Below are 27,726 nucleotides of genomic sequence, written 5' to 3' on the forward strand. Positions count from 1 at the left end.
AGGCCAATTCCATTGGATAATTCCCTTTGGGTCAATGCTGCATCCTCGGGGCTCTGTGGGGTAGCCCTGTCCAAGCAGCTCTTAGAGGTGGCCAATTGGCTCTCTGAAACCCTGGTGGGGGGGACTATCTTCTGAAGCCAGTGAGGGACCAACCTGGCCCCTGGGCCTGAGGATCTCTGGATCACCTCTGGGGTCATTCTCCCCTTGAAGGATAATGCACATTCACAGCCTTCCTTCAATCCACTCCCCTTTCTGTTTCCTTTTAGTACAGTGGTGCTGTTCTGGTACCAATCCCATCTTCCCATCTTTTTTCTTGGCTTCTGCTAGAATGGCTGATTAAATCCTGAATTAAATCAGTTGGTGCCTGGCTGGCTCAAGCGGTAAAGTATACAACTCTTGATCTTGGGGTCGTGAATTTGAGCCTCTCAGTGGGTGTGGAGATTACTTAAATAAATAGATAGACAAACTTAAAAAAAAAAAAAAAAAAAATCAAACAGCTGTGTGGCCATACCCTTGGTGTTTTCTTCAATACACACCTAGTTATTGTTTGGAATATGGATAGGCTGAGAAGTTTCCAAATCTAAGTTTGGATTCCCTTTTGCTTTACGGTTCCTTCTGCAACCCATCTCCCTCCTCTCACACTTTCTGTAAGCAGTTCAAGAGGATCCAAGTGGCATCTTTTGGGTGATAGATGCACCCAGTGGGTGCCTCCTCAGTACTTTGCTTAGAAATTCCTCAGCTAAGGGGCGCCTGGGTGGCTCAGTTGTTTAAGCATTCGACACTTGATTTCGGCTCAGGTCGTGATCTCACGGTTGTGAGACTGAGCCCCTGTGACCAGCTTGCACTGGGCATGGAGCCTGCTTACGATTTTCTCTCTCCTTCTGCCTCTGCCCCCACCCCTTTGTGCATGCTTTCTCTCTCTGAAAAAAAAGAAAAAAGAAATAAAGAAAAGAAAGAAAAAGAAATTCCTCAGCTAAATATTCAATTCCATCACTCATAAGCTCTACCTGCCACAGAACACCAGAACGCAAACAGTTCAGCCAAGTTCCTTGCCATGTTGTAACAAGGATCGTCTTTTCACGTTTGTCCAATGACATGTTGTTCATTTCCATCTGTGAATTTAGTGAGGGGGGAACGCAGCAGTTCCTTTCAACACAGCAACGCTATGATCGTGCACGATGATAAACCTGCACTGTTTGGAAAAGCAATCTGAGAATCATTTCCTCTAAAGCACAGAGGGTCCTTTGGTCAGTAGCCAGACCTTCGATAAAAAGGTGCAGGGTCGGCCCCAAGTTATAAGGTGCTCTCGGTCAACAAATGAAGCGTGCTTAGGAACCCAAACAGTGAAAGCCCACTGGCTGACACGGTAGGATGGAGCTTCAGCCAAACGACTACCTTACAGAAGGGGCCACGGCAAGGGGCAGGGGGCGGCTGTGGAAAGGCAAGAGTTCTGCTTGTTTCTGTGCTTTCCGTCTCTCTGCTGACGACTACCCACTACCACTTTCCACCCATGTTCACATGCCTCCCTCTAGTAGCCCTCACGTGAAACATGTTACTTGGGGACTTTTGAGAGAGAGAAGTCAGTAATGAAATTTGTTAGAACTATATGCCAAAGTTGGAGCAAGCAGACTCCGAGAACAAGAGCCTGATGTGGTTGTGGGAGTCTGCTAGGCTGTGGACCCCGATGACCCCACGTTCCCAGCTCCCTGCCCTGTGGCCCTCTTCTGTTAGGTCTGGGCTGGGGCTCTGACTTGCATTAACAAGAGAATACAATGCAAGTAGCATGGGGCTGGTTCCAGACACAGGCCTTAGATGGCTTTTTGTGTTCTTGGGAACCTTGAGAGGAAGCCTACCTACCCTAATGAAGAAACTACTCCCCTAAAGGGCTGAGGAGGGAGAGAGTCGTAGAACATGTGGGAAGAGGAAGAAAGAAGCCCAGCCCCAGCAGCCTTGCCACGTGGCTGCAATCACACAGAAAACACTGGTCAGACCAGCAAAAGAACCTCCCCCAGCTGAGACCAGCCCATGAGAGTATTAAAACAAATGAATAAATAAAAGGCTGCCCAACACTATTACATTTTGGGGTGGTTTTTTACAGCCATAGTTAAAAGAGGTCTTTTGGGGACATGTGACTTACAGAAAAGCTAAAATGTTTTGACCAAGGGCTCAAACCTACTGCTGTAGTCTGGAGGTCCAGGTTTTGTTTCCTAACTGAGCAAAAGAACCAATGGGCTAAGAAATGGCTCTAGAGTGCAAGCCAGCCATCTCTGACAATCCTCAGCGTTCTCTCTTTCCAGCCCTGGGAGGGGTTTTGTTTGTTTGTTTGTTTGTTTTAAGATTTTATTTATTTATTCCTGAGGCACAGAGAGAGAGCCAGAGACACAGGCAGACAGAGAAGCAGGCTCCATGTAGGGAGTCCCATGCGGGACTCAATCCCAGGACCCTGGGATCATGCCCTGAGCCAAAGGCAGATGCTCAACCACTGAGTCACCCACATGCCCCCAGCCCTGGGAGTTAAACAGAATCCTGTATTTAACAAAATAGCTAGCACCCGGCCTGGCACATGGTACCCAACTCAAAAATGCCTATGCATTCATTCACGTGTTCTGAGAGCAGTGATGTGACTATGAACACATCTATCCAGAGGCACGGGGAGGGCTGTGATTCCCAGGAAGCACGCAGTCCCTGGACCTGGCTTCTCCTCTGCAAAGGGCAGCCATCTCGTACCACCTGCCCGGCCCTGACAGCGCAGGAGGGATGAATGACATCGGACATCTGCAAAGCCCTCTGTCATCCCCCCGGCCCTGGGCAGAAAGGTTAGGAAGGACCTTAATCTATTTACAGTATCTCACTTTGTCCCACAGTAACCTTTTACCTTTCTGGAAGTTTTCAGATACACCCATAACACCACTCCTGCCAACAAGTGGGGCCTCTGTACCTTTTCTGAGAGCTAACGAGAAGCATCTTTTAAGAAACTGAAGAATAGGCATTCTTCTGACAACTGTCAAAAATAGTTCAGTCAAAAAAAAAAAAAATAGTTCAGTCGATTCCCTAAAATCAGCTTTGAGAACACCACAAGAAAAGAACTCACCAACACTCTGTACCGAAGCCCATCAGGCCACTGCCACCGGGAAGGCTTTTCCATAAAGGGAAGGTGAACGGCCTGCCAACTAGCAGAGGAAGTCTTGCTATTCTGATCTTCGGGCTCACTCTTTGTGTCTTCTGATTCCCCCATCCCTCCTATCCGTTTCCACATTTTACAAAAGGGTTTAGAAGTTATATTTCTGGCCCCGTGACTCTTGCAGCCACTGCTGGGTTGAGACCAGATTTAGCCCAAGGAGCGGCAGGTGACTGAGCCCACAGGGTGCCAGCAGGGGAGATGCCAAGCCTGCTCCAGCTCACACACGCTGGCTGGCCTAGAGGCAGCCAGCCCTGCCAGGGGGCTCTATCTGAGAGTAAAGGCGCCTCCCCTTCCCTGGCCATCTTTCTACCCCATGAGCAAAGGCTCCCCTCCATGTGAGGGACACAGGGGACCTTACCAAGGGCAGGGGAAGGACTCCTCCTGGAGAGAAGCCCAAAGGAAGATACTGGCTCTACCTCAACATGCTCCCCCCTAGGGCTGCTAGAAAGGTGCTCCCCTTGGGTCTCCCCAGGAGCTGGTGGCTTCAGGGTTAACAAGTTAAGGCCAGGCAGTTGTTGGTCATGGCGAGGACAGGCATGGAAGGTGTGCAGCAAGCCTGGGACTCAGCCCTGCCTGCCCACCCACCCAGGTCTCCCTGGGCAGCAGGGCTGAGTGGTCAGGTGCCAGGGTCGCCGCCAGTTTTCTGAGCACAGCACGGCCATACTCCCCCGGGGCGATTTTGTCTGTCCCCTCTGCACCCCTGCCCCTGTCCAGCTCGCAGAGCAACCAGTCTCGGAGGGAGGGGCGAAGCGGGAGCTGTGGAGGGGAAGTCAGCTCCATCACCTGGATGACTCAAGGGGAGATGATTCCCTTCACATTTCCACCCCACAGACAGGGTTCGTGCCAGTGAGAGTCGTGGCCACTTGCGTTAAGAGTCTCAAATAGCACCTGTCTCTACTGTAACCAGAGCTAGATCTCTTTCCACCCTCTTAATCTTGAGCAAGACCTGTCCTGTCCTGGGATAGACCGCTTCCTGCTGGGCTCTGTTGCTGCCACACTGCCTCGTCCTCCTGTGCTCCATCGCCTGTACCCAGGCCTGTGTCGGCAACTGTCCAAGTAGAGCAGCGTCTACTTGACCGTGAAAGCCAAGGGACCATGAGCTCCAGGAGTTCCAGAACAGAGCTCTGAAGGCAGCCATCGTTGTGTCTTGGGAGCCCCCAGCTCTACATGTGGCAGATTTTTAACACAAGTCTGCTGGTCATTCTCCACTGAAAACGGGGGAAAGAAAGCAGACATGAGTAACAGCACGGACTTACTTATCTTCAGAGCCCCACAGGCACATGCAAAGGACTCGAAACATATGATTCTGCCATGCATAGCATGTGACTCAGACACTGATTCCCTCCAAGGACCAGTCAGGACGGCAGCAGCTCCCAGTGCTAAACCACCCAATCCTGGGGGGTGGGGGGTAGAAGCTGAGCCAGAAGCACAATAGAGCGGGCATGCCAACACTGAGACGGTTTGGCAGTGTGACCCAACCCCAAACCAGGGCTGGGTCACCTTCCTGTCCCAGCCAAAAATATGACAAAGCCCATTGTTCTGACACCACTAGGGTGTCCTTGCAGGTCTTGGCTGCTCTGCCAACTACACAATCATGGGCCGGAATGGCCACAATTAACCAAGTGCTCACCATGTGTCAAGCAGGTTACACACAACGGCAGATATCGCCTGAGGAGGCAAGAGAGCCCAAGGAGATGGCAAAGTCAGGCTAGCTACTGATTGGTGACCATGTGAGTGCCGTCTGTACACCATGCTCCAGGCCAGGCACTGGGGATGCAATGAGAGTGAGACACAGCCTCTGTCCTCTGCCCCCTCCTCAATTTGTGGAAGAAAACAGAAAAAATGGTCCGGTGAACACGAAGGAAGACCATCTAGAGAAACTTGCCCATGTGCACCAGTAATCCTGAACAAGAATGATCATAACAGTTGTGCTTGTAATAGCAAACAAAGAAGATAAAATAAAATGGAAATAACATTAATGGCCACCACCCCCACCCCCACCCCGCCCCAACCAAACTTCTAGAGAAACACAAAGTGAGAGATGCCACAGTGAGGGCATTAAGTGAAGCCCAGCTTCATGACAACGGGATAAATCCTAAATGAGGCCTGCCATATTGTTCTCTACAAATTGCTTAAATCCCCCAATCCCCTATTTCCTCATATATAATACTGGCAAGTATCAAAGGGTTCTGTGAAGACTGAACGTGACAATCTATCCAAAGTGTTTACCTCAGGATAAATAAACATGAAATAAAATAGAATATCATCACTTTTTTAGCTAACTATGAAACAGATTACATGCACAAATTTAAAGTATGATATCTCGACATATTTCTAACTTTATCACATGCGTACATTTCCAAAACGCTCAACTCTCACAAGTCTGGGGTGTCTAACCTGCACTTCTTTCCTTATTGAGGGTCACTAGGGTGGCCCTGTAATTTAGTGCCTAAACCTGGACACTTCTGAGAGCGGAAGGGAAAAAAAAAGGAATGATGAATAATTCCACTAGGACAAGGGTGGAAACCAGATGTAGCATTCTGAGCAAACTGGAGGGGCCGGTCACTTTGCCGCTGTTCACAGGCTCCTTTCAGGGGCAAGGCCAGCAGCCATCACCACATATCACCTCCATCCCTTCTGGAGGGGCCACGTCTGAGAACTGGCCCAACAAAACCGCAGCCTGGATGAAACTGGCAACGTGTCACCCGCCTCCCCGCCAGCAGTCAGGAAAGTCAATGCACATGGACACCCCCCCCCAACACACACACACACACACGCACACACACAGCTCCTCCCAAAAGCTGGAGAGAGGAGTCAGACCACGGTCCAGGCCCTCGGCCCCTCTCCTCATCTGTCCCTGTCCTCATCCGTCCCTGTCCGCATCCGACCCTGTCCGCACCGACAGCGGTCCTTCCTGCCTCTCGAGGACGTGCCCCCTACCTGAGGTGGCCCAGGCTGTAGAACCGGGACTCGCCGTCGGTGGATCGCACCACTTGCAGCGTGAACATGGGCTGCAGCTGCCTGAGCTCCAGCAGCACGATGGCCAGGTAATGGATGAAGAGCAGCGCGTCCACCAGGGACACGGCGTACTGCACGATGCCCTGGTAATTCCGGTCCCGCGAGTCCAGAATGCGAACCCCGTAGAAGAGCCAATAGGAGACCACGAAAAGGAAGACGAGGACCAACAACAGGGCGCGGAACACGAAAACCCGCGGCACGTCGGCCCTTTGCTTGCGGAAAAAGAGCGCCCACGTCCCGATGAGCAGGATGAGGAGCTTGAACGCCACGGAGATAAAGAGGCCCTCACAAATGGTGCCGCAGGGCTCCAGCTCGTCCCGCCACAGGATGGGGGGCAGCAGGATGAAGGCGATGGGCGTGAGGAACACTAGAAGTCCGAGGACCGAGGCCACAGTGAGGCCCAGGTAGCGCTTGCAGTCCAGCCCCACGCTGTCCTCCAGGTCCTTGCTGATCCTGGCAATGTCCTCCTGGGATATGCTGTGCTCTGAGGTGCCCGTGATGGCTGTTGTGGTCTCTCCCCAGTTGTCATCCTGATGGGGACAGAAAGGTGAGCGTCAAGAGCCACAGAGGGCAGGTCGTCAGTCAAAGCCACGAAGCAGGCACCTGGAGAGAGGTGACGGACGAGGGGCCCACCTCCCCGAACCAACCCGCACCCATGAGCAACCCTAGAAGGTGGAGGCTTAACTCTTCCAAACAGAGGAGCTGTGAATCTTAATGAGTTTCCTTAAAGTTTTTTTTTTTAATATAGATTTTATTTATTTATTCATGACAGACACATGGAGAGAGGCAGAGACACAGGCAGAGGGAGAAGCAGGCTCCCTGTGGGGAGCCCAACGAGGGACTTGAACCCAGGACTCCAGGATCACACCCTGAGCCAGAGGCAGATGCTCAACCGCTGAGCCCCCCAGGCACCCCGCCTTGAAGCTTTCCAAGTTGTATCACATATTCACCTTTTCTAACAGAGAAAACACAGCCTAACCTTCTGGTTGGTTCGTGGGGTGCTCTGTTACTCTGACGTAGATCATCCTCCGTGTTGCAACCTCCGGAAGGGCTCTGTGCCCTGCAGTAAGCAATCCCACCATGAGACTAACACGGAAGGGCTCGCCTCTGGCCTAAGAAGGCTTTGCTTTTCCTTCTAGATTCATGGCTGTGTTAGAAAGGCTGACCAAGGCTAACTTCTGGAAGTGGGGTGTTACGATACCCTCCAGCAGCTCTGAAGAGCTAGGGAACTTACACTGCTACGTACAAATCACAGCTGACCTGTAGCTAGTCTTTTGGGTTTGTCTGTTTGTTTTAGTAAGTATCAGCGTCAAGCACTCCGTGACCATGGTTCTCATTGAGCAAGCTAAGCAAATTCAAGTATCGCTGGCCAGGACAGCTCAAAAATCCCTCCCTGAACACACATTCTTGTGACACACCACAGACAACAAGGGCACGGAACTCCCAGGCTATTGCAATGTGTCTATGACTGTCTTGCTTTCTCTTTTTAAACTTTGAGGCAGTTTCCAGTTGGACTCATTAGTCTCCTTACTGAACATGATCCAGTTCTTAGGATTCTTAAACCGTTCTGCTATTTCGCTGGGAACTCTGACTGCTACAAAGCAACAAAACAGAGCAAGAAAACAAAGAAAAGCCACATGGGGTCCAACGAGGTTTTGCCTCAGGGATTTGCGTATATGATTTACCTTGGAAAAAAACAGTCTGATGTAGGGGCAAGCTGGGTGAAATCCATGTGGAAGACACCAACTTAGAAAAATCTAGTGTAAGTTGACAGCTGGATCATCAAGATAGGGATCTCACAACCAACAATAACCTTAAATCTAGTAATGATTAGAAAAATATGATGTATCGGTGCATAGGCTGCGACAAGGAGCCGTGGCAGTGGCAAAGGTCTTGACCTATGAGCAAAGAGTTCTTCAACTTGGAAAGTCTGACATACCATGAAAGAAACGACTCAAGACAATGGCCAGAAGCCACTAAGGCTCCCACACAGGGCTGAGGGAAGTATAAAATGGTACAATTACTCTTGAAAATGGGTCTGGCAGTGTCATGTAAATTCGACTAGATGCTCAACTGTACGACCCAGCAATTCCACTCTCAGGTTTTTATCCAAAATAAATGTAAACATATGTCTGCAAGACCTGTGTAAGGACATTTGTAACAGCTCTACTCGGAATAGCCCAAGATGGCATACCTCCAGTGTCTATTCATCAGAAGGATGGATAATAAATTCATGTAACAGAACGCTCACCAAAAGCAAAAAAGGATGAATTGCTAAAACATGCCAACACGTGGATAAATCTCAAAATCATCATGCTTACTGGAAAAAGTTCAAAACAAAAGAATATGAATGGTCCCAATTATATGAAGTTCTAAAGGAGGCAAACTGAATCTATAGTGAGAGAAATCACAATAGACTTTGTCTTAGAGAGCTGCAGGTAGGGACAGGAACTGACTGGGGAGACGGTAGTGATAGTGTGAGTTTTATGGGCTCAGTTAGCAGTTTGAACTTCCCGAACCATATACTGTAGATCTGGTTCATGTCTTTGTGTATAAATTTACTTCAATTAAAAAAAAAAAAAAAAAAAAAAACACCTCACCAACAGGGGGAAAAAACAGCTACAAATTCAAAGATCAACAACTCATTATAACGTCAATTCACAAAATAATTTATTTTACAACACTCTGAGTGAAGAACAAAAACCGGATTCCATGTTTTGCACTGGGCCTAAAATTTAGTCGATAATCGATGTGGAAGTAATTATTACTAGTATCTTGTGGCCATTTTGTTGACCACCACACTGCTATGATTTAGCTATTCAATGCCCTTGTTCCTACCAGAGTTGCTAACTTAATCCCCTGGACATTTTGAGAATGAGTATACATCTGTGCCTAAGAAAATGTAGATGTCCAAAAGGTCCTCTTAAGCTTGGAGGGTCTTAGAACAGAAAGGATCTGAGATGCTCTAATCTGACACCCAAGATCTTCACTCCAGAGCTTGAGGTCCACAGAGGTCAGGACTGCCCATGGTCACAGAGCTACCAAGAAACACAGCCTCCAAAAGCCCATTTCAGTGCTGTTCCCATCACATCCACTTGGAATAAACGCCAACAGCTTCTCAGTGAGCTCCAAGACGTAGAGAAGCTGCAAAGAAGAAATGCCTTCACAGTGGGCCACCAGCACCTCCGAATCCGCATCTAGAAGGAAAGTGACCCCCCTATAAGGTAGTCTAATCTTAGGATTAGTCCCAACCATCTAACCGTCCCTCTGGTCCTTCCAGAGCTATGGCAGGTGGGGTGATGGTAAGTACCAGCAACAAACTCTACATTCATCCCACAGCACCTCATGTGCTCTGAGGAATTCCAATTTCAGGCCACCCATCTGCTTATAAATGCATATACGTGTGTGTGTACGTACCTGCAGGCGTGAGCAGACATTGGTTTATTTGGGGCCAAGGCCGGCCACACATATATTTCAAGAACTGTGGAGGGTGTGCAAACATGTTTCTGAGTATGCTTCAGATGTTTATTTAAGTCAGGTGGGCTGCCAGATAGTTAAGACCCAGCGAGGAGAACTCACACAGTGTCTTTTAAAAGTTCACAGGTTGCCAATATTTGAATATTGGGTGATTTCACATAAAAATGCTAATTTTCAGCTTTTCTTAAATACCACTAGACCAGGAACACTGAATTCCTGCATTCCTGAGCAGTAATAAGTGTCTGGAGCTGGGGAGCTGCAGTTCTGCTAACAGAGATGCATTCTCCACTTTGCCACAGACCCCATCGCTCCGCACCACGACCCCGACAACGGAAGTGCCACACAGGTTACAGCTCACCCCTGAGCTTGCCTGGTATGTTTTTTTGCCCCTTCTCTGTGACCCAAGGCCTACTTCATTCATCCAGTTTTCCTGTCAAGCATCTGAGTGTACAACCCCCCAATTTATTTCATGCACTTCATGGTGGTCGGTCTGGGCTCCCTTAACCTCTTGTTCCCCACTGTACTCAAGGTTTCTGGACAGCATTTCCTTCCTTCCCTCATGCACTGTTCCACTTTGGACCATGTCTCGGGAGACTACAGCCTGTAACTTTCCCTTTCTCTGCCCAGTCATCAGGCTGGCTGGCTTCTTTTCAACACCATTCAAAGCAGGCCAACCAATCACACTCCAGAAGAATCCCCAAGGTAGCCAATGGCAGGACAGGCTGTCCTTAGACCGACAAGAAACCACGAGACATAGATAAACTCATTACCATGCTAGAAAAATAAAGATAAAAACCCAAGAGAATCTACTGCAACAAGACTTAGGAAAACATTTGCTGAAAGGAGTCTCCATCAAGGAGCAGTGAGCTTACAGACTGCCTTTGATCCTTACCTGAACTTCCTCTGCCCGAGTAGAATCATTTGCCAACAGGGGCTCTCCGGTAGGAGCTTGAATGGTGACAGATTTTTCTGACCCTCTGCCATCTTTATTCCGGGGTGATTTGTGTCTCTCTCTATTTCTCTCCCTGGGGGGGAAAAAGATCATCAGCCAGCACATTTATACCATGTGAATCACCCCCCATTGAAATATATTATAAATTTCATTTTGAGCTTAGTAAAATTCAACACACACACACACACAAACACACATGCCGTGCCAATACCCACCCAAGCCTCCCCCGTTGCAAGGAGTAAGCTAATTTTTACTCCCTACTTAGTATTATCTTTCTGCCATTCCAAGACCCTAAATAAAGGCTGTCACTCCTCCCTCAACAATGGAATTGAAAATATTTTCTCAAAGCCTTTAATTGTAAATTTCAGAATTTCTGTAGCTGAAGCACATTTTACTGTGAAATTACTGACTTGATTTGGTTATAACCTGCCTAAATCTATTTTCTCGGACTTTCCTGTGAGGACAACATGGCAAGATATTTTACACGTTGGTCTGTCCACAAAAATCTGGGACACACTGTCACCCTACACCTTTGGACAAGTTGAGAAGAAAGGAAATTCTAAACCAGTACAAAGAAGCCTTTACTTCTCATTCTTACAAAATCAGACTAAAAGTCACTCCCCTAGGTTCTGGCTGAACTTAAAGGCAACCCAGAGGAACAATAAAAGCCAGGACAAACGAAACCAAGGGGTGTGTTTGTGTGTGTGTGCATGTGTGTGTATTTTTAGGCTTCCTGAGGAGAACAGGCTGCTGCCTCATTTTACCCCAGATGGACCTCCTGGGTAGTCGTCCAGGGTAACCGCCAGAGCACCCTGCCATGGGTCAATCTTGAAATTACCAAAGGAATCAATCACTGTGCAAAACTCAGAAGTTACAACATGGCCATTAAGCACCTATGGACACTAGCACTCCTGCCCCCCTACCTGAGAACACTCGACAGAGGAGCCCCCACAGAAGGAGCCTGCCCATTGGTGACCAAGAATAAGTTCCCTCAACTCCCTGTCTTATGGGCCACCTTGACATTAGTCCTCCCTTCAAACACCTGCTCTCATTCCCAAGGTGTCCTCCCCCAGCCCAGAGCAGGACAGAGCACTGCGCACAGATTTTGGGGACAAGAGTCAGATCTCAGTTCTACCCCTTAGATGTGTGACCTTGTGCAAGTTATTCAACTTCTGAAAGCCTCAGTTTCCTCTCTGTGAAACAGGGACAATGATAAGAGATAATGTGTGCAGAGCTCGGTACGGGGGCCTCAGGGGAGATGTAGAAGCAACTGTTAACACACGACCCAGCTTCTTCCTCTCCACGGCGTGTCCCCTGTTAGCCTGCTACTTAGCCAACAAAATCACACACAGACTTCCTGCGGGCCAACACCTATCTTATTGGCACCTCCCTAGGATAAGCACTGGTTAGTTCCTTCAAAGAGCAGGGAAGCATCCTGGGGTCCAGACACTCTCAGTGAGGAGCATCTCGAATTTCTAGAGCTTAACCTATCATCCCGATCTATTGCTAAATAGAGTCCAGAAACACATGTGTCCTGGTCAACTTGGGTGTTTTAGTTTAACCAGGTTAACGAGGGGGACAGCAGAGAATCTGTTCACCTAGAGATGTAGCTATTGATGCCAGTCATTCCACCCCCCACCCCCACTTTGGAGAGCACTCTACTAGGGGCTTTATTGTATTAATTCCATTCGATCCTAACAATCACTGTATGAGGATGGTAGTCTTGTCTCCATTTTAGAGATGAAGAAATTGAGGCTTATGGAGGTTAATGGACCTCCCAAAATAGTAGTAAGAGGCAGAGCAAGATGTGAACCCGGTTTTGCTCCCACCACCTCGATTCACACCCACTGTGCTGCGCTGATCTGAAGAGCAACCGGAAGATCTAACATGACTGTTCCTGATGCTCGCCCTGACACCCTCTACTTGAACTACTGGCGCTCTGGAATGCGCCTGTGGTGCGACTGCTGGCAGTCACAAACTACTGTGCACGTGAATAGCATAAGGCCACAGGCCCAAGGCTCTGGGCTGCCAAAGATAATCACTTCACAAGGCCCCAGTGGGAGAAACAATAAACAACTGGGGAGAGCCTTCCCATGTGCCTGGGCAGTCTTCCGGATGACCTGTGTGGATGAAGTCTAGAACCCTGCTCCCCAGGGCCTGCACCAGCCAGATCCAGGAGGTTCCTCTTCTAGCTTATGTTTCCATCATCCCCACCTGCTCCCCGAGCTATCGACTCTTTCTGTAATCAGCCAAGTCACATGCTCCCCTAACCCGACTATCTATTTACCAGTCCCATGGGTCAAATCCTGTGACAGCACAAATTCCACTGGAAGTCAAAATTCTTTCAGTGAATGCCAAGCGCTGGAGCCTGAACACAGCAGAGGCAGAGAGCAGGAGAGGGACACACCCAGGGCTGGAAACAGCTTCTCTAGGGCCAGCCATTCCTCTGACCCCTGGCCCATCTCACCTGGCTCATAAAGGGCCCAACGACATCCAAAGGAGAAGTGACTGCCTGAACCATTCCCTTGGTGACATCTGGTAAACCAGATAGGAGCCCAGGATCTGATAACCCCAGGAAGGTTTTATCATCCCCCTAAGCCAGAAACCTGAAACCAGCGAAACCAGCGCTTTTCACACCCTGAGTGTGCAGAGCCACCACCTGGGGCAGGAATTTAGGTGCAGATTCGCTGGCCCCACCCCTAGGGAGTTCTGTAGGGGAGAGGACAGGAATCTGCATTTCTCACCAGCATCCCAGGTGATCAGGATGCAGGTGGTCTAGGAAACTGTCCCCAAGGTTCTCCCACCCAAATGCTCCTGGAGAGAGGGTTGGGGGAGTGAGTGCTTGGAAGTCTGGTGGTTTGTGAAATGCCTGTATACAGCAGGGGCTCAATAATGGGAGCCAAGAGGTGAGTGTAATGCTCAGCTGTACAATATTGAGATACAGAGTGGCTTCTTTATTAAAATAGCATTAAATGGATATCTTTACCTTGGAGACTGTGTCTATGCAACATCTACCTGTAAGGGTACAGACCAGAGTGTATCTGTGCTTGTGTGTATGCAGGCGAGAGGGTGGGAAGAGCAAGCAACAGCACGCAGGAGGCCCAGGCATGCGTCTGTACCTGCACGTGTGTGTGTCAACGCATCTATTTAGGCAACTCCCCCGCTGGGCGTCTGGGGGCTGCTGTAAAACCCCCTCGCTGCAGCCAGACCCCCATCCACCCCTGTTCTCTTCCCACTACAGTAGGCATTTCCTGGGAAGACTATTTCGCTAGGTTTCTGTTGTTTGTCTATTTCTATTTGGGGAAAGCCGGCCCCACCAGTCACTCCTCCCTTTCCTCCTCTACCACCACCCACTACCTGTCCTTTCCCTGCTGATGGTGGGGCTGGCTGGCTGCTTCCGCTGGCTCGGCACCCGCTGGCTCGGCACGCTCGGGTGGGAGGGCTGGGCACTCCACAAACTGACTCTGAGGCCGCCTGGGAACAGAAGCGCCCATTCCCTCTGCATTCTGGCCGCCCTCTTTTCAACAGTGCATTTCAGCACATTAGTCACACGAATTGCCCCCACCTTCCCCCTATCGGTTCCTCCTGCTGCTCCCCATCTAGCACAGCCCAGAAGGGAAAGCCTGGGCTTCCAAAGGCCCAACAAGTCAGGCCTGAAACCTATCTCCTAGCCTCGGAAGGTCAGGCAAATAACACTGCCTCTCCGCACCGCCACTCTATTGCCTGCTGGAGGGAGGCACCACCTCTGGGGGGACAGAGACTGAGGGGCCTCTCCAGTGCCCACCAAGTGTTTATCAGCATCATTGCCCACTGCTGTACGGAACTTGGGGAACCACTGCTCTAGACTCCCCAGATGAGGCAAGATCACTGAAGTCTGCACCATCTTCCCAGCAAGTGAACTAACTGGACACCCTCTGGAGAGAGCAGACATCACAAAACCAGGCCACTGACTTCTTTGTCAAAAAAGAGTCACTTATCATCTGTTTGGAAACCAGCCAGTCCCCCAAAGATGATCTCGGTGTCACTGGGCGTATCAAGTTTGATGCATTTCATTATTCCTCTCTGAGTTAGAGGCCTGCAAAAGTTACCAAAAAGCCCTCTTCTTTCCCACTTTTTCCATTAAAGTCGCTGAGCAGAGAAGCTGCACAGGAAGCCTCCTGGGGGTACCAGACCCTTGGCTGGGTCTAGGGCCTGCATACACACTGATGACGGGTATCCTTACTGCGCAATTTTTTTTTTTTTTAAGGATTTTATATATGTATCTACTTACGAGAGACACAGAGAGAGGCAGAGACACAGGCAGATGGAGAGGCAGGCTCCCCACAGGGAGCCCGATGTGGGACTCGATCCCAGGACTCCAGGATCATGCCCTGAGCCCAAGGCAGATATTCAACCTCTGAGCCCCCCAGGAGTCCCACTGTACAATATTCTTTATGCCCTGCGGAAGCACTCCCCGGCACACACCATCTACAGGCTACAAGCTCTGCCCCATAGTTGGCCACTACGCCCTACAGGGCCCTCAGAGAATTCACTGCAAGTGGGGGTTGTCTTTTCATCAAGAACCCATGGAATCTTGAATGGCCATCCCTTCCACACAAAGCTTTTCTGAATAGGCTTTCAGTAACACCCCCTGAGTACTTTACTAAAAGTCTCAGCTTGTACTATCATTTGCCAAGTACTTTCCACATGGGCCCTAGAAAGTATGAACAGTTCTGCATGCTGTTTCGATCATAAAGTCACCACAAGGGCACTGCTGTCTCAATTTCTGGGGGCCCCAAGAGGCCTCAGAAAAGAGCAAAGGACAGCCTGGGGCCCCTACGTATGACAGTTGGGACGCACATATATAGGCAGAGGAGGCCAGAGATGGTTCCTACTTAAATACTGTAATGTGTCATCCCCAATCCATCCCCAAGCACCAGCAGCACCCCAAATTCCTATGCCTGTCACTGCCATGTGGAAAGAGAAGCTTGGCACACCGACAAAGGAATGACTGTCTGCAGGAAGATGCAAAGATGTCGTGTTTCCAAATGGCTGTTTCTGGTGTTTTATGATTTACTTATTTTTTAAAAGATTTTATTTATTTATTCATGAGAGACACAGAGAGAGAGAGTCAGAGACACAGGCAGAGGGAGAAGCAGGCTACCTGCGGGGAGCCCGATGTGGGACTTGACCCTGGGACCCTGGCATCACACCCTGCGCCGACGGTGGCGCTAAACCACTGAGCCACCCGGGCTGCCCTCATTTTTAGGATTTTAAGACCAGTATGTGAAAATTCAGAAAATAATTGAGGTTTAAAAAAAAACCAACTCACCCATAATCTTAATAATTCTATACTCAGAGACAAGACAGGTGCAGCCAATGACGTTACCATTCATCATCTTTTTTTTTTTTAATTTTTTTTAAAACCATTCATCTTCTTATAAGAATATAGTTTTGAGTCTTTTTTTAGAACATGCCCTTGTAAACATGATTTCTCAGACCATTAAACAATCTTTGAAAGTTTCTGTTTTATACGCTTTTATCTCATTCATATTTTAAATTACAAAACACTCCCTTGTAGAAGACTGAACAGGTACAGAAAGATAAAGCAAAAACAAAATTCCTATCAGTCACTGCCTTGTGTCCAGTCCCTGTCCCATGGGTGACCACTGCTGGAAGCTCAGAGAACATCCTTCTACACCTTTTGCAGCCTGTGTACATCCATATGGGCTTGCAAATACATAAGTCAATTAGATAAACACATTTTATTGCCCTATTACAAAACAAAACGCCACTCTGCATTCGGCTGCTTGTGTGAGCAACTGCTTGGTCAGGAAAACACCGCTACAACCGGTGCTCCCAGCCCTCCCAGCCCTCGCAGCATTGCCAACACAGCTGGACCTTTGGGCTCTAGCCAGTTGGGACCTTTGAATGTGGTGCTGAAATGCCAAGACTGTTAATAGCATTAACACAGTCACTGATTAGTGACCTCCCACTTTGTGCTAGGTTAAACACTTTATATGCACAGTCTTACTGAATCCTCTCAACAGCCCTGTGAGATGGCCATACCCACTTCACAGATGACGAGTCTAAGCAAGAGGCAGCACTACAACTTCACCAACTGTCTTCTTAACCACCTCTCCATTATTCATTCATTCATTCACTCATTCATGCCCTTGTTCCTTGACTTACCAAACATTCTGCAGGTCTGTAAACAGCAGACTCTATGAGTGCCAGGGCAGACCTGTGCATTTTGCACAGACGAGGAGGAGAGTTTGGTCCCCATCACCCCAGATGGTGGTTTCTGTTTTCTTTTCTTAAAGACTTTATCTATTTATTTGACAGAGAGAGAGCAAGCACTAGCAAAGGGAGAAGCAGGCACCCAGCTGAGCAGGGAGCCTGAGGTGGGGCTCGATCCAGGGACCCTGGGATCATGACCTGAGTCAAAGGCAGATGCTTAACCGACTGAGCCACCCAGGCGTCCCAATGGCAATCTTCCATTACCTAGGCTTGTTCCCTGGGAAAACTAGCCAGAGAGCAACATGGCACGAGACCCATCCTACCACCTAGTGTATAAACATCACAGCAAATGCCTAACAAACAATGAGTCAGCAACTTTAGGTGAAAAGCAACAAATCAACACCTTTTTTTTTTTTTTTTTTTTAAACTTTCATTTACATTTTTGGTAAAGCTTTGGGAGAAGTGTCATCTCTGAGAAGTCCTTAAAAATGGAAAACATTTCCACTGCAGGAAGAAACTTTAATTTAAAACCAATTGTCAAAAAAAAAAAAAAAAACAAAATAAAATAAAATCAACTGTCAGACATTTAGGTCATCAACCGTAATGACAGCTATAAAATGTAAATTGGTGGTATGGTTACTCCCAACGCACGCTAAATGTCTGAAAGCCCAGCTTCTCATCCACGGGTGAACTGAACCTCCAATATCAACAGCCCCGAAACCCAGCTTCACCGCTTGAAAAGTGAGTCTGGGGGCCCCTGGGTGGCTCAGGCCACTTGTGTGCTCTGCTCTCTCTCCATCTCTCTAATAAATAAATAAAATATTTAAAGAAAAGAAAAGTGAGCCTAGAAAGCAGGACCAACCTGCAAGTTTTCCCAAATGGAAATAAAGGTGGAACAATCAAGAGCTTACATACCCTTGTCTGTGAGATTTCTTCGAATGACTTGAATAGTAAGAATATCCAGAATATGTGGATTCGGTATCCATAGCAATGGGGAACTTGCTCTTGAGGAAGGAGCGGGCAGTGTTTCTCCTCAGAGGCAGAGAATTTCACCTACTAGGCTCCGAAAGCCCCAAAGGGCCTGGATATCCAGGAGCCACTCTTCAAAGGGAACAAATTCTAGGAAAAACAGGGAGAAAAAAAAAAGATATTAACTTTCAAAGGTAACCTAAAGATTCCAGAAGATAAATGATGGCAGCTACCTCCTCTCTGGGGCCTGTTCCAGAACACATGAGCAAAGAGGAAGAGTCTGAATGCTAAATGCTTCCCCAAGTGTCCAGGAGGGAGATAGGCAGGTGCTGGCAGGCCAAACCTCTATGACAGTGGCAGGCACAGCAGCAGAGGGAGAGACCTGGCCCTTGGCCATTTCCTGGACGCAGCCTCCCTGCGTGGGTTCAGGCTGGAGGAAGTGGCTTCCCATCCGACAGCCTGGGTTCAGGCTGGAGGAAGTGGCTTCCCATCCGACAGCCGAGACAGTGCCCAGCCCCCACTGCCAGTTTGCTGGTGACCAGAACAATACCCAGGGAAGTAGCTTTTAAGGGATTTTGTTCATAGTTTCCAAAAGACAATAAAAAAAAAAAAAAAGTTCTCTATCTCTTTAAACCAGGAATCCAAACTCATGAGAATTTATCTTCGAGAACTGATTCTTTTTGGAAAAAAAAAAAAAAGAAAGAAAGAAAAACTATTATGGCATTGTTTACAACAGGAGAAAGCCCAAAATAATCTAAATGCCCCCAAAGCAGGGCGGGGTTGGGGGGGGACGAGGTAAGGAAAACAGGATTCCTCCACCCAAAGAAATATCAGATAGCTGTTTAAAATAACCAGGAAGGATGGAAAGTTTTACAACATAATGATAAATTTAAAAAGCAAACTGCAGGACTGTAGATACATCCTGAATCTGCTTTACAGTTACAGTCTTATAAAAGGCTTCTGTAAACACAGTGATTAAGAAGGAACATCGGAAAAGGAAAGTGAGCAGGTGATGTATTAGTTGCAGGCTCCTGGGTCTTTCCCCACATTTTCATTAGATATTGCTTTGCAATAAAAATAAATTGGAAACATTTCCAAGTACATTCCTGAGCCCCACATGCCACAACCTTTACTCCTAAAGGCCCCAGAACCTCAAGTTTGTCTCTCCCTTTATCCTGCACCTCCAGAGCTGGTCTCCGCCCATCAGGGCTCCTCCTTGCAGTGTTGAAACAGCAAACTAGAGCCGGTGACATAAGTGTGAAGACAGAACAAAGGAGCTGCAAATGCCACAGCCCTACCCCTACTGGGAGGGGACCAAAGCTCCCTGACCCCTGCACCCACCTGCAGGCCGGAAGCCAACCTTTGGGTCACCTCCACATACCAGCATACCTTCCAGGCTCAAAGATAGCTTAAGATGCCTTTGCCCTTAGCATTCGTTCTGTGTGGAAGTATGGAAATGAGGTGCGTTCGCTTGCAGGCACTGTGACCTCTGGGCCCAGCCTCCCTTGTCCTGGGTGTTCTGGCTCATCGTTTCATTTCTCCTCTGCCATCAAGAGCCCCAGGCGAGCAGTGAGTTCTAGCCCAGCACTCTTCACCCTCTGATACAACCCAGGAGAAGCCCCTTGCTTTTCTCAGGCTCAGACTCCTCACCTGTCAAACTGGGATAAATCACAGGGCTGATCTGAGAACACTAACACACACAGGGTCTGGGGCTGGGTTCCAATCCCAGGCTTTACCCACTTCTTGGTCATGTAACCTCAGTCACATTACTAGACCTCGCACCGTAAACCGTGAGGAACAGGAAGGCTGTGAGTAGCAAGGGGGCTCCTACTGCATCGAACGGAGAGTTGTGGCTCCCAGCACCTCCCTGTTCAGGTCCTGAAAGCTGATGTCCCTCCTTGCCTTTCTCTGCAAGAGCAGAGCATGGACAGGAGCAGGGCAGAGCTGGCCCCACTCGCCTTTCCACCTGCTGCCCGCCTACAGTCAGACAGCACTGGGCGGGCGTCTCAGCCCCCGGGTGGCTAACTACAGCTGTGCGCTGGAGCAAGGCAGTTTCTCACCCGTAAAATGCAAATAAGGACCCTAGTCTGGGGGCTGAGTGTAAAAACAAACATAGTGGCTTTTTTTTTTTTGGAATGTGCGTTTTGCTCTTGAACCACCTCCACTTTCCTAGAAAACTTGAAGAGCACACTCATCCTCTTTTTTACCACTGACTCCGCCTCCCACCGTTTTCAGCCAGTAATTTCAGTGAGCTTCCAGCTCCAGTGCCTTCGATTCTCACTTCCTTTCGGCTCTGGACTTTGTGGCTTCTGCATCTGCTTTGTACCTAGTGGACACCTGGCTCAGGAGGTGAGCTAGGGTCCCCGGGCCTGTCCAGAATGAGCTTCTTCCCATGATGGCCCTTGGCCCCAGCTCTCCCAATCTCCCCATTCCCATCCCCACTTCCAGCTAATTTTGGCTAAATGCTGCCTGGGGTGTCTCAGAGGCAGATGACCCAGGCCCTTGCAGACCTGGGCTGGCTGTGACATGTCTGAGCCACTGTTGCCCTGCCCCCCATAAAAAAGGCCATTTAACATGAGCTCTTCCTCTGTTGGTGAGAGCAATAAACCAGGCTCCTTACGGAAGGCGCATGGTAACCCAGGCTCCCCTTCCTTCCCCCCTCTGAGAAAGGACATCATTTTAGGTCCCCATTAAAATCTCTGGCCATCCATTAAGACAACTCCAGGCATGTCCCTTAAAGGAAATCATGGGTTCCCAAGTGCCTTCTGGGGAAAGGCTTCACCTAACTCTACCAGCACCCACGTACAGGTTCTCCCACAAGTCCTACCTGTATTCCTCAGAGGGGCGGTCTGTATGCACTGCCACTCCCTCCCCCTCAACTGTCCCCCCAATCCTCCTCCCTCCACACTCTACTGAAGCAGCTCTAAGTGGGCCAAATGCAGAGGTCACATCCTCGTCCTCCTTTCCAGAGACCTTCTGATCCCATTTTTGCATTCATCTTACTCCGCATTGAGCAAGCAGCCACAGGAGGCCATGCTAAGCAATGCTGGCACAGCAACAACAACAGCACATGTGCACAGCAAGTGGCCTGTCCTCCCAGAGCTTTCCACTACCGGTCATCCTCTGACCCGATGGCGTTGGGGCTACTATTTCTCCAACACTCTTTCCCTCGCCCCCATCAAGTTATCCTTTAAGGCTCAAAACTCGCCCGTTCTTCTTCTCCGTCTGTGGATTTATCCTAGCATAAGCTCCCCGGAGATGGGAGCCACGGTGTACCTATTGCAGGATATTCTGGGCATAACAGGTACTTGACAAATACTGAAAAAATAAATCCCCCTCAGGGCACCTCTCCTACTCGGCTGCCCCCTGCTCTTTTTGGAGCACCCCCACAAGTGCCCCCTGGAGTCCTGGCCTAGTCTTTCCAACATCCTTGGCCAGGGGGATCCAGTCATCCCACCTATCCCATCTACCCAGGCCTGTGCCACCTCCAACACTCTCTCTCCTGTGATTCGCATGCATCCCACTGTCATTAAGTGGCACCTCCAACACTCTCTCTCCTGTGATTCGCATGCATCCCACTATCATTAAGTGCCACCTCCAACACTCTCTCCTGTGATTCCCATGCATCCCACTGTCATTAAGTGCCACCTGCCCTCAGGAGCCTCCTCTCATTCCCCCAATGCTCAGCCACCCACCTCCTCCAGGCTCCATGCACAGAGGGCTAACCTACTACTAAGTCTGCAGCTCGCTCCCCACCACCTCCACCATGGAATCCAGTCTCCGCTGAGTACGGGCTCCTTTCCCGAAGTCATGCTGTTTCTATCACAGCTATAGAATCCTGTCCCAGATCTCGGTAAGGATTAAGCATGAGCAACAGGAGGCAAACTAAGAAAATCCAGAGCGGACTTATTTTCAGGGCCAATGAAAGAGCTTGCATACAGTTAACACAAACACCCATCATGAAGCTTATCACCGCAATGATGTTTATAAGATAGTTCACTTGTATGCATAAGAAATTAGCAGAACTCAAATAAGGTCAGAGGGATGCCTTATCAGGAAGACAGTAAAGTAATGAAAAGGAATCAGGTCCCCGGGGTAATAAACAGATCAGCTGCCACACAGTCACAGAAAGGTGTAAATATGGATCCTGGAATCTGGATCCTGTCCCTCTATCATCCTGACCCCAGCGATGACCCCCATGGTGTAGGGCATGGGCAGCTGCCAGAGCGATCTTTCATATCACAAGGTGGATGTCACTTCTCTGCTTAAAACCCTTGCATGGTGTCCCACTCCAGTGGGAGTACAACACAGCATCTTCCACTTGGGTCAGTGGGGCCCTGCCCACCTCACCAGCTGCACCCCTCTTTCTTCAGCGCCAGGCCCATCAAAGCACCAGGCTCTCTGCAGCCTCAGTCTTGGCAGAGCCCAGTACAACTGCTATACTCTCCCCACGCCCCATTTTGCTCCACTCCTACTCATCCCTCTCCACTAAATCCTGCTTCTTTCCAGAGGCCTTTCCAGATCCTCTTGTCTACGTGAGGCCCCTTCACAGCACCCCATCCTTTCCCTTTATATCACAATTTCCGATGACACGTTGGCATGATTACTTCACATCTGGCTCCCGAAGAGACTATGAGCTCCATGAGGGCAGGGACCACGTTCCGTAGGATTTGTCCAGCTCCTAGAATGCAACAGGCACTCAGTAAATATGTGCCGAGCAAGGTTTTCTGGGGCAGACCTCACGTCGTGGAGGCCACAGACCCATTGTAGAAGGAATGGTGGAGGCTGCCTATTTTACATTCTCTGTGGAGAGGACAACGCAGAGATCAGGTTAGCAGTGATGTCAGAACCACCAGCAATGTGCTCACAAAACCATCTCACTCGGCAGCAGGGTTTATAAGTCCAGACAGGCTAAGTTAACAGTCAGCAGCAGTCGCCTGCTAGAGTAGGAGCAAGGGCCACAGTACCAGCTACAGGCACTGCCTGGAGGGAAGCTGGGGCCACAGGCCAGGCCAGGGTCGAGGCTGGTCAATTCACATCCCCCAAAGGCCAAGAGGGCAGTGTTGAGACAGGTGCACTTTTGCCTGCATGGCAGCATCTGAAATTCTGGGATTCCCAGGCAAAAAGGTCAGCGAGAACCCCCTTTGCCACGCTTTATTAAAAACTGAAGATGGGTGGCCTCAAAGAGAATCTTTCCCTCAAGTTAAGTTCACCCACATAAAATATACCTGCCTACTACTTAAAAGAAAAACACAGTGTTCAGAAGCTCATATGAGGGAAATAATATGTTATGGTAATGACAGTGGTAAACATTAAGTTAACCTTGACGAAAAGGAAATTATAAAAACATCAACAGCTCTGCCTACAGCTATAAAATAATTAAGGGAACTCTGGTTTGGAAGGTAGAAAGTTATCTCAAGAGGGGGTACAGACACACACACACACACTCTCTGCACTTAAAGGGTCATTCTACTCCTTCAGCAGTGGGTCTATTTCTAAGGGAAAGAAGTTTCTGGCACAGTCGTTTTTATGTACACTGTGCACGTGACTTTTCTACCAGACACATAATGCTAAAGGGTTTTACTCCATTAATTATTTTTTTCCCCATCAATCATTATTTTTATTGTTTTGCGGTGAACATTATTCTCAAGGTCCCCCTTTCCAGTCAAATGGCACTTAAGGGGAAAATGTAAATGGAGATAATTTCATTCATAGTCAGCTCTTCTTTGGCAGAGGAGGAGCAACGAAGACAAGTGAAAACTGTCATTGTTCAAATCGTGGCTCCGGTACGCGCCAGCTGTGTAACCTCAGATCAAGTTACTTACCCTTTCTGTGCCTGTGTTCCTAACAACATAATTATATTTTACTTATCGGCTTGTGGTGGGTATCAAATGAGAGAATTCATAGCCATTTAGAATAGTGCCTAGCATGTGGAAAGCCCTCACACCATTTGGCGTTGTTATTTATCATCAGTAAAGTCAAATTCATTCAGTTACGAAGCATACCTTCCCATGGCACAAGACCTCCTTAGCACTTGCATTAAACTTAACGAATCTTGTTGGGTCAGTGCTACTCTACCCAGAATGAATACCATTAACTTTAGCTAATTTAGGGATTTCCATTCTGTTCCTTGGACCTCCTTTTACTAGTCCCAGGTTGGAAGTGAATATCAGACAGATCAAGAAAACAAAAACAAAAACAAAAGCTGTTTTGTGGAGTTTATTTGGAGGACTTGGGGGTTGAAAGGGAGGGTAGGAAGAAGTATGGCAAGCTCTGAAAAACCTTTTGCTGAACTTGTGGCCTATAAACCATAAAACATTATCCAGGTCACTGATGTGGGGATCAGAGGGCTTGTGGCATTTGTGACAAACTCAATGATTCTTTCATTACAACAGACCCCTTAAAATTGAATGACTCTAGGCTGCTTGCGTTCAAAATGTCAACTTCATTTTACCTGTTTTGCTAATGATTTCAAATCACCTTCCTAGAATAACTACTCTTGGTTCGAATCTCTAATTACCTCTGAAACAGTCCCAGCAGCTGGATATAGATTTCTGAAGAGCTGTGAATGGTTAACGTGTCTGGGGTCCCGTGATGTAGATCTGTTTTCAAGTCACCCCCTTAACCTCTGCTAGACTTTTAAGCTTCAAAAAATAGATTTTATGAGTACCACCTCCTCTGTAAATCCCATGGTGCCAAGTCCAATGACTGCGTCCAATTAAATGGGATTCAGAAAGACCCTGATTGGGGAGAACAGCATGTACCTTTTCATCAGGCTTCAGGCAAGACCAAAGCCACGAGCAGAAACATGGTCCAGCCCCAAGTCCCCTTAAACTTGTCTTGTCCGCCTTCTGGAAAGCAGCATAGCACAATGCCCACATCACATGCCCACACACAGCCAGTCCCCTAACCACGGCTAGTTTGCTTTACAGAGAGAAGGCATGGCACTAATAATCTTACAGATCACTGTGTGCTTACTGCGTGTTGGGGACCGTTTAAATCATTTGCATGCAATATCTCAATCCTCAAAACAAGCCATGTAAGGGACAACAGATATTCAGGTCATGTTACAGTTAAGCAAAGCAAGGTCACAGTAAGTGAGGAAGCCGTGGCGTGACCTCTGAGAATCTAATTCCACAACCTGCACTCTTAGTTATGGAAAATAGACAGCAATACAGCAATTAACCAGAACCGTTTACTTATACATTGGAGGGTAGACAACGATCATAAATTGTCCCAAACCACACATAACCCACAAAGAATTTTGCAATTTCAACTCCTGCTCACATGTTCAGTGTCCCAAGCATTGTGGGGAGTCTGAGAGAAAAGAATGTCGAATGGCTGTAACTCCCAAGGAGTTCTCAGCCCAAAGGTAGATAGACGCTGCCTACATTTTTAGACGCTGCTAAAATACAATGTGGGGATCCCTGGGTGGCGCAGCGGTTTGGCGCCTGCCTTTGGCCCAGGGCACGATCCTGGAGACCCGGGATCGAGTCCCACGTCGGGCTCCCGGTGCATGGAGCCTGCTTCTCCCTCTGCCTGTCTCTGCCTCTCTCTCTCTCTCTGTGACTATCATAAATAAATAAAAATCAAAAAATAAAAATAAAATACAATGTGATAAGCACCCGGGTGACACAAACACTGCCAAGGTCTGGGGTAACAAACAGGGTGTGTGTTTGTGTGTGTCAGGGGCAAAGAGGGGACAACACTTTTCTCACTCAACATCTGTTTATTCTTCAACAGACTGGGTGACACAGAATGGGTGCTCGGGGAGGAAACCATCCTCTATGGTTCTGTCCTGTTGCTCAAACACATAAGACAATAAAAAGGGACTGCCCGGCCAAGCCAAGCCGTCCTTACAAATATGCCATTCTCAAGATTCTTGTCCCATTTTACTTACAAATGACGTTGCAACCCAGTCGCACCGCCAGGGCTGTGAGAGCGAAAACTTCACTAATTACCTTGAGAGACACCAACGTTCGGGAACGCTCAATGCTCCCGGGTAGGCGAAGAGGGTTATTTCTCGGAACTGCAGAATAAAACAGTTTCCTCCCAGAAATCAAAGCCCCAGAGAGATCACACTGATTTAATTCAACTCTAAAAACTCTAATTAGTGGTTACATAAAATGACTAATTACTTCTCCCTGGTTTTAGGCAGTTTGTGCCGTGTCACTTGGAAAGCCTAGGAGCTGTGCAATCCGCAGGAAGCAGGATGCTAATTAGCATTGTTGATTGGGGACACGGCTGTAATATTTCCCAGCAACTCTGTGAAATTTGTACACATATCAAGCGAGAATGCCAGACTCTCTGCAGCTTTTGCTAGCTTTTGGCGTAAAGGTCTAAAAATACACGCAGGCATTTCCAACCGCAGCCGCGACGGTGCAAGGGGCCAACAGAGTGCACGCGCCGGCCACGCAACCCTCCCCCCCGGGGCGGCGCTGCGCTGCGGCCTCTGCTGCCGAGGAGCTGAGCGGCCGGGCCCGGGCCGTGCGGAGGCAGAGCGAGGGGCTTCTCGGCGGCTCCAGGCCCCGGCTCCGCCCCACGCCTGCCTCCGCGGGCGCCGCGCCTCGGTTCTCATAAAGCTTCACACTTCCCGGGCGCGCGGCTCCGGGCAGTTCAAAGGCTGCAGGAGGAAGTGAGGTCCCGGCGCGGCGCGGGGAGGGGAGGGGAGGGGAGGGGAGAGGAGAGGAGGGGAGGGGAGGGAGGGCAGGGCTCCCGCAGCGCGGCCCTCGGGCAGGGGCTCGCCGGACGCCAGCCGCCCACCCCGGCGCTTTTGAAAGTAAACTCGTACCTGCCTGTTGCGCTCTCCGCGGCGCCGGCGGACTCGCCCCCCCCCCCCCGCCTCCGGGGCCGCCTGAGCCTCGGGAGCGAGGTGCGGACACAGGCCGGCTCCGGGCGCTGACCCGGGCGCTGACCCGGGCGCTGGCCCCGCGGCGGGGCGGGAACGCGGTGCGCGCCCGGCTCCCGGGGAGCGGAGGACCGCCCGGCCCCGCCCGGCCCCGCCCGGCCCCCGCCCCGGGAACGTCCTGGCCGGGACGCGCACCGGGGACGCACCCCGAAGTCCGAGGCGCGGGCGCAGCAGCGACCGCGGGGAGGGCGGGGGCGGGGGCTCGATCGGGGTGCGGCGCGGGGCGCGGGGTCCCAGCCCGGGGCGGGGGCGCGGGGCGCGGGGGCTCCGCGGCTGGGGGGGGGCCTGCACCCCGCGCCCGGCCTCTCGCGGGACTCACCTCTGCGCCGGCCGAGCGGGCTCCGCGGCCCGCGCTCTGGGCTCTCAGCGGCCCCGGCTGCGCGGCCTGCGCTGGGCTCCCTGAGAGGCAGAGCCCCGCCGCCGCCGCCGCTGCGCTGCCGCTTTCCGCTTCCTGTCCCGGCGCCGCCCCGCAGCCCGAGCCCAGCCCCGCGAGCCCGGCGCGGCCGCGAGCCAAGAGCAGCGAGCGCGGCCGCCCCGCCGCGGGCCCGGCCCACCTGCAGCGCAGGGCGGGCCCGGCCGGCGTCTCCCCGCCCCCCGCTCGCGATCACCCACGCGCGTGCACGCTCACGCTCACGCACACGCGGGCCGACCTCACACACGCCCGCTCCCCCCCACACCGCGAGCACGCGGCTTGCCATTGACCCCACGCGAGCCCCAACATTCTTGCACCCTCAAAAGCGCGCGTGCATGCGCCCCCCCCACACCCACACACACACTCACAATCGTGCACAAAATCCCAGCCTGTTTGCCTACACCAGAGCCCCGCACACATTCGTACTGACCAGGGACTAACCCTCCCCACCACCCACACTCATATACACGGTCCAAGAGCTGAACTACAAATGTCCATAGACACCCACACCTCAACCAAGGTACATTACTCACACGTAAACTCACACACAGCCCAGGAAATGAGCCCACAAATAACCACACACAGCCAGA

At 50.0% G+C, this 27,726-nt stretch overlaps 1 protein-coding gene across 4 annotated transcripts in view; it reads right to left on the reverse strand.

The window, feature by feature from the left end:
- VANGL1 (VANGL planar cell polarity protein 1) overlaps window positions 1-27,188 on the reverse strand; it is a 53,696-nt gene extending 26,508 nt beyond the window's left edge. For 2 of the 4 annotated variants that reach the window (XR_013349006.1, XM_077842731.1), the window contains exons 1-4: window positions 27,044-27,188; window positions 17,763-17,966; window positions 10,569-10,701; window positions 6,122-6,729 (exon numbers count right to left, since the gene is read on the reverse strand). Coding sequence is in view for 3 of the 4 variants with exons in the window: in XM_077842731.1 (XP_077698857.1) it covers window positions 6,122-6,729; window positions 10,569-10,701; window positions 17,763-17,833 (812 nt within the window). In the remaining variant the exon portion in view is untranslated. Of the gene's footprint in view, window positions 1-6,121; window positions 6,730-10,568; window positions 10,702-17,762; window positions 17,967-22,423; window positions 22,498-26,607; window positions 26,755-27,043 lie in introns of those variants that run through there. The other 2 variants (XM_077842733.1, XM_077842734.1) reach the window with 2 other exon arrangements.
- Between the last annotated feature and the right edge of the window lie 538 nt (window positions 27,189-27,726).

This window comes from Canis aureus, chromosome 12 (genome assembly GCF_053574225.1).
Source record: "Canis aureus isolate CA01 chromosome 12, VMU_Caureus_v.1.0, whole genome shotgun sequence".
NCBI lineage: Eukaryota > Metazoa > Chordata > Mammalia > Carnivora > Canidae > Canis > Canis aureus.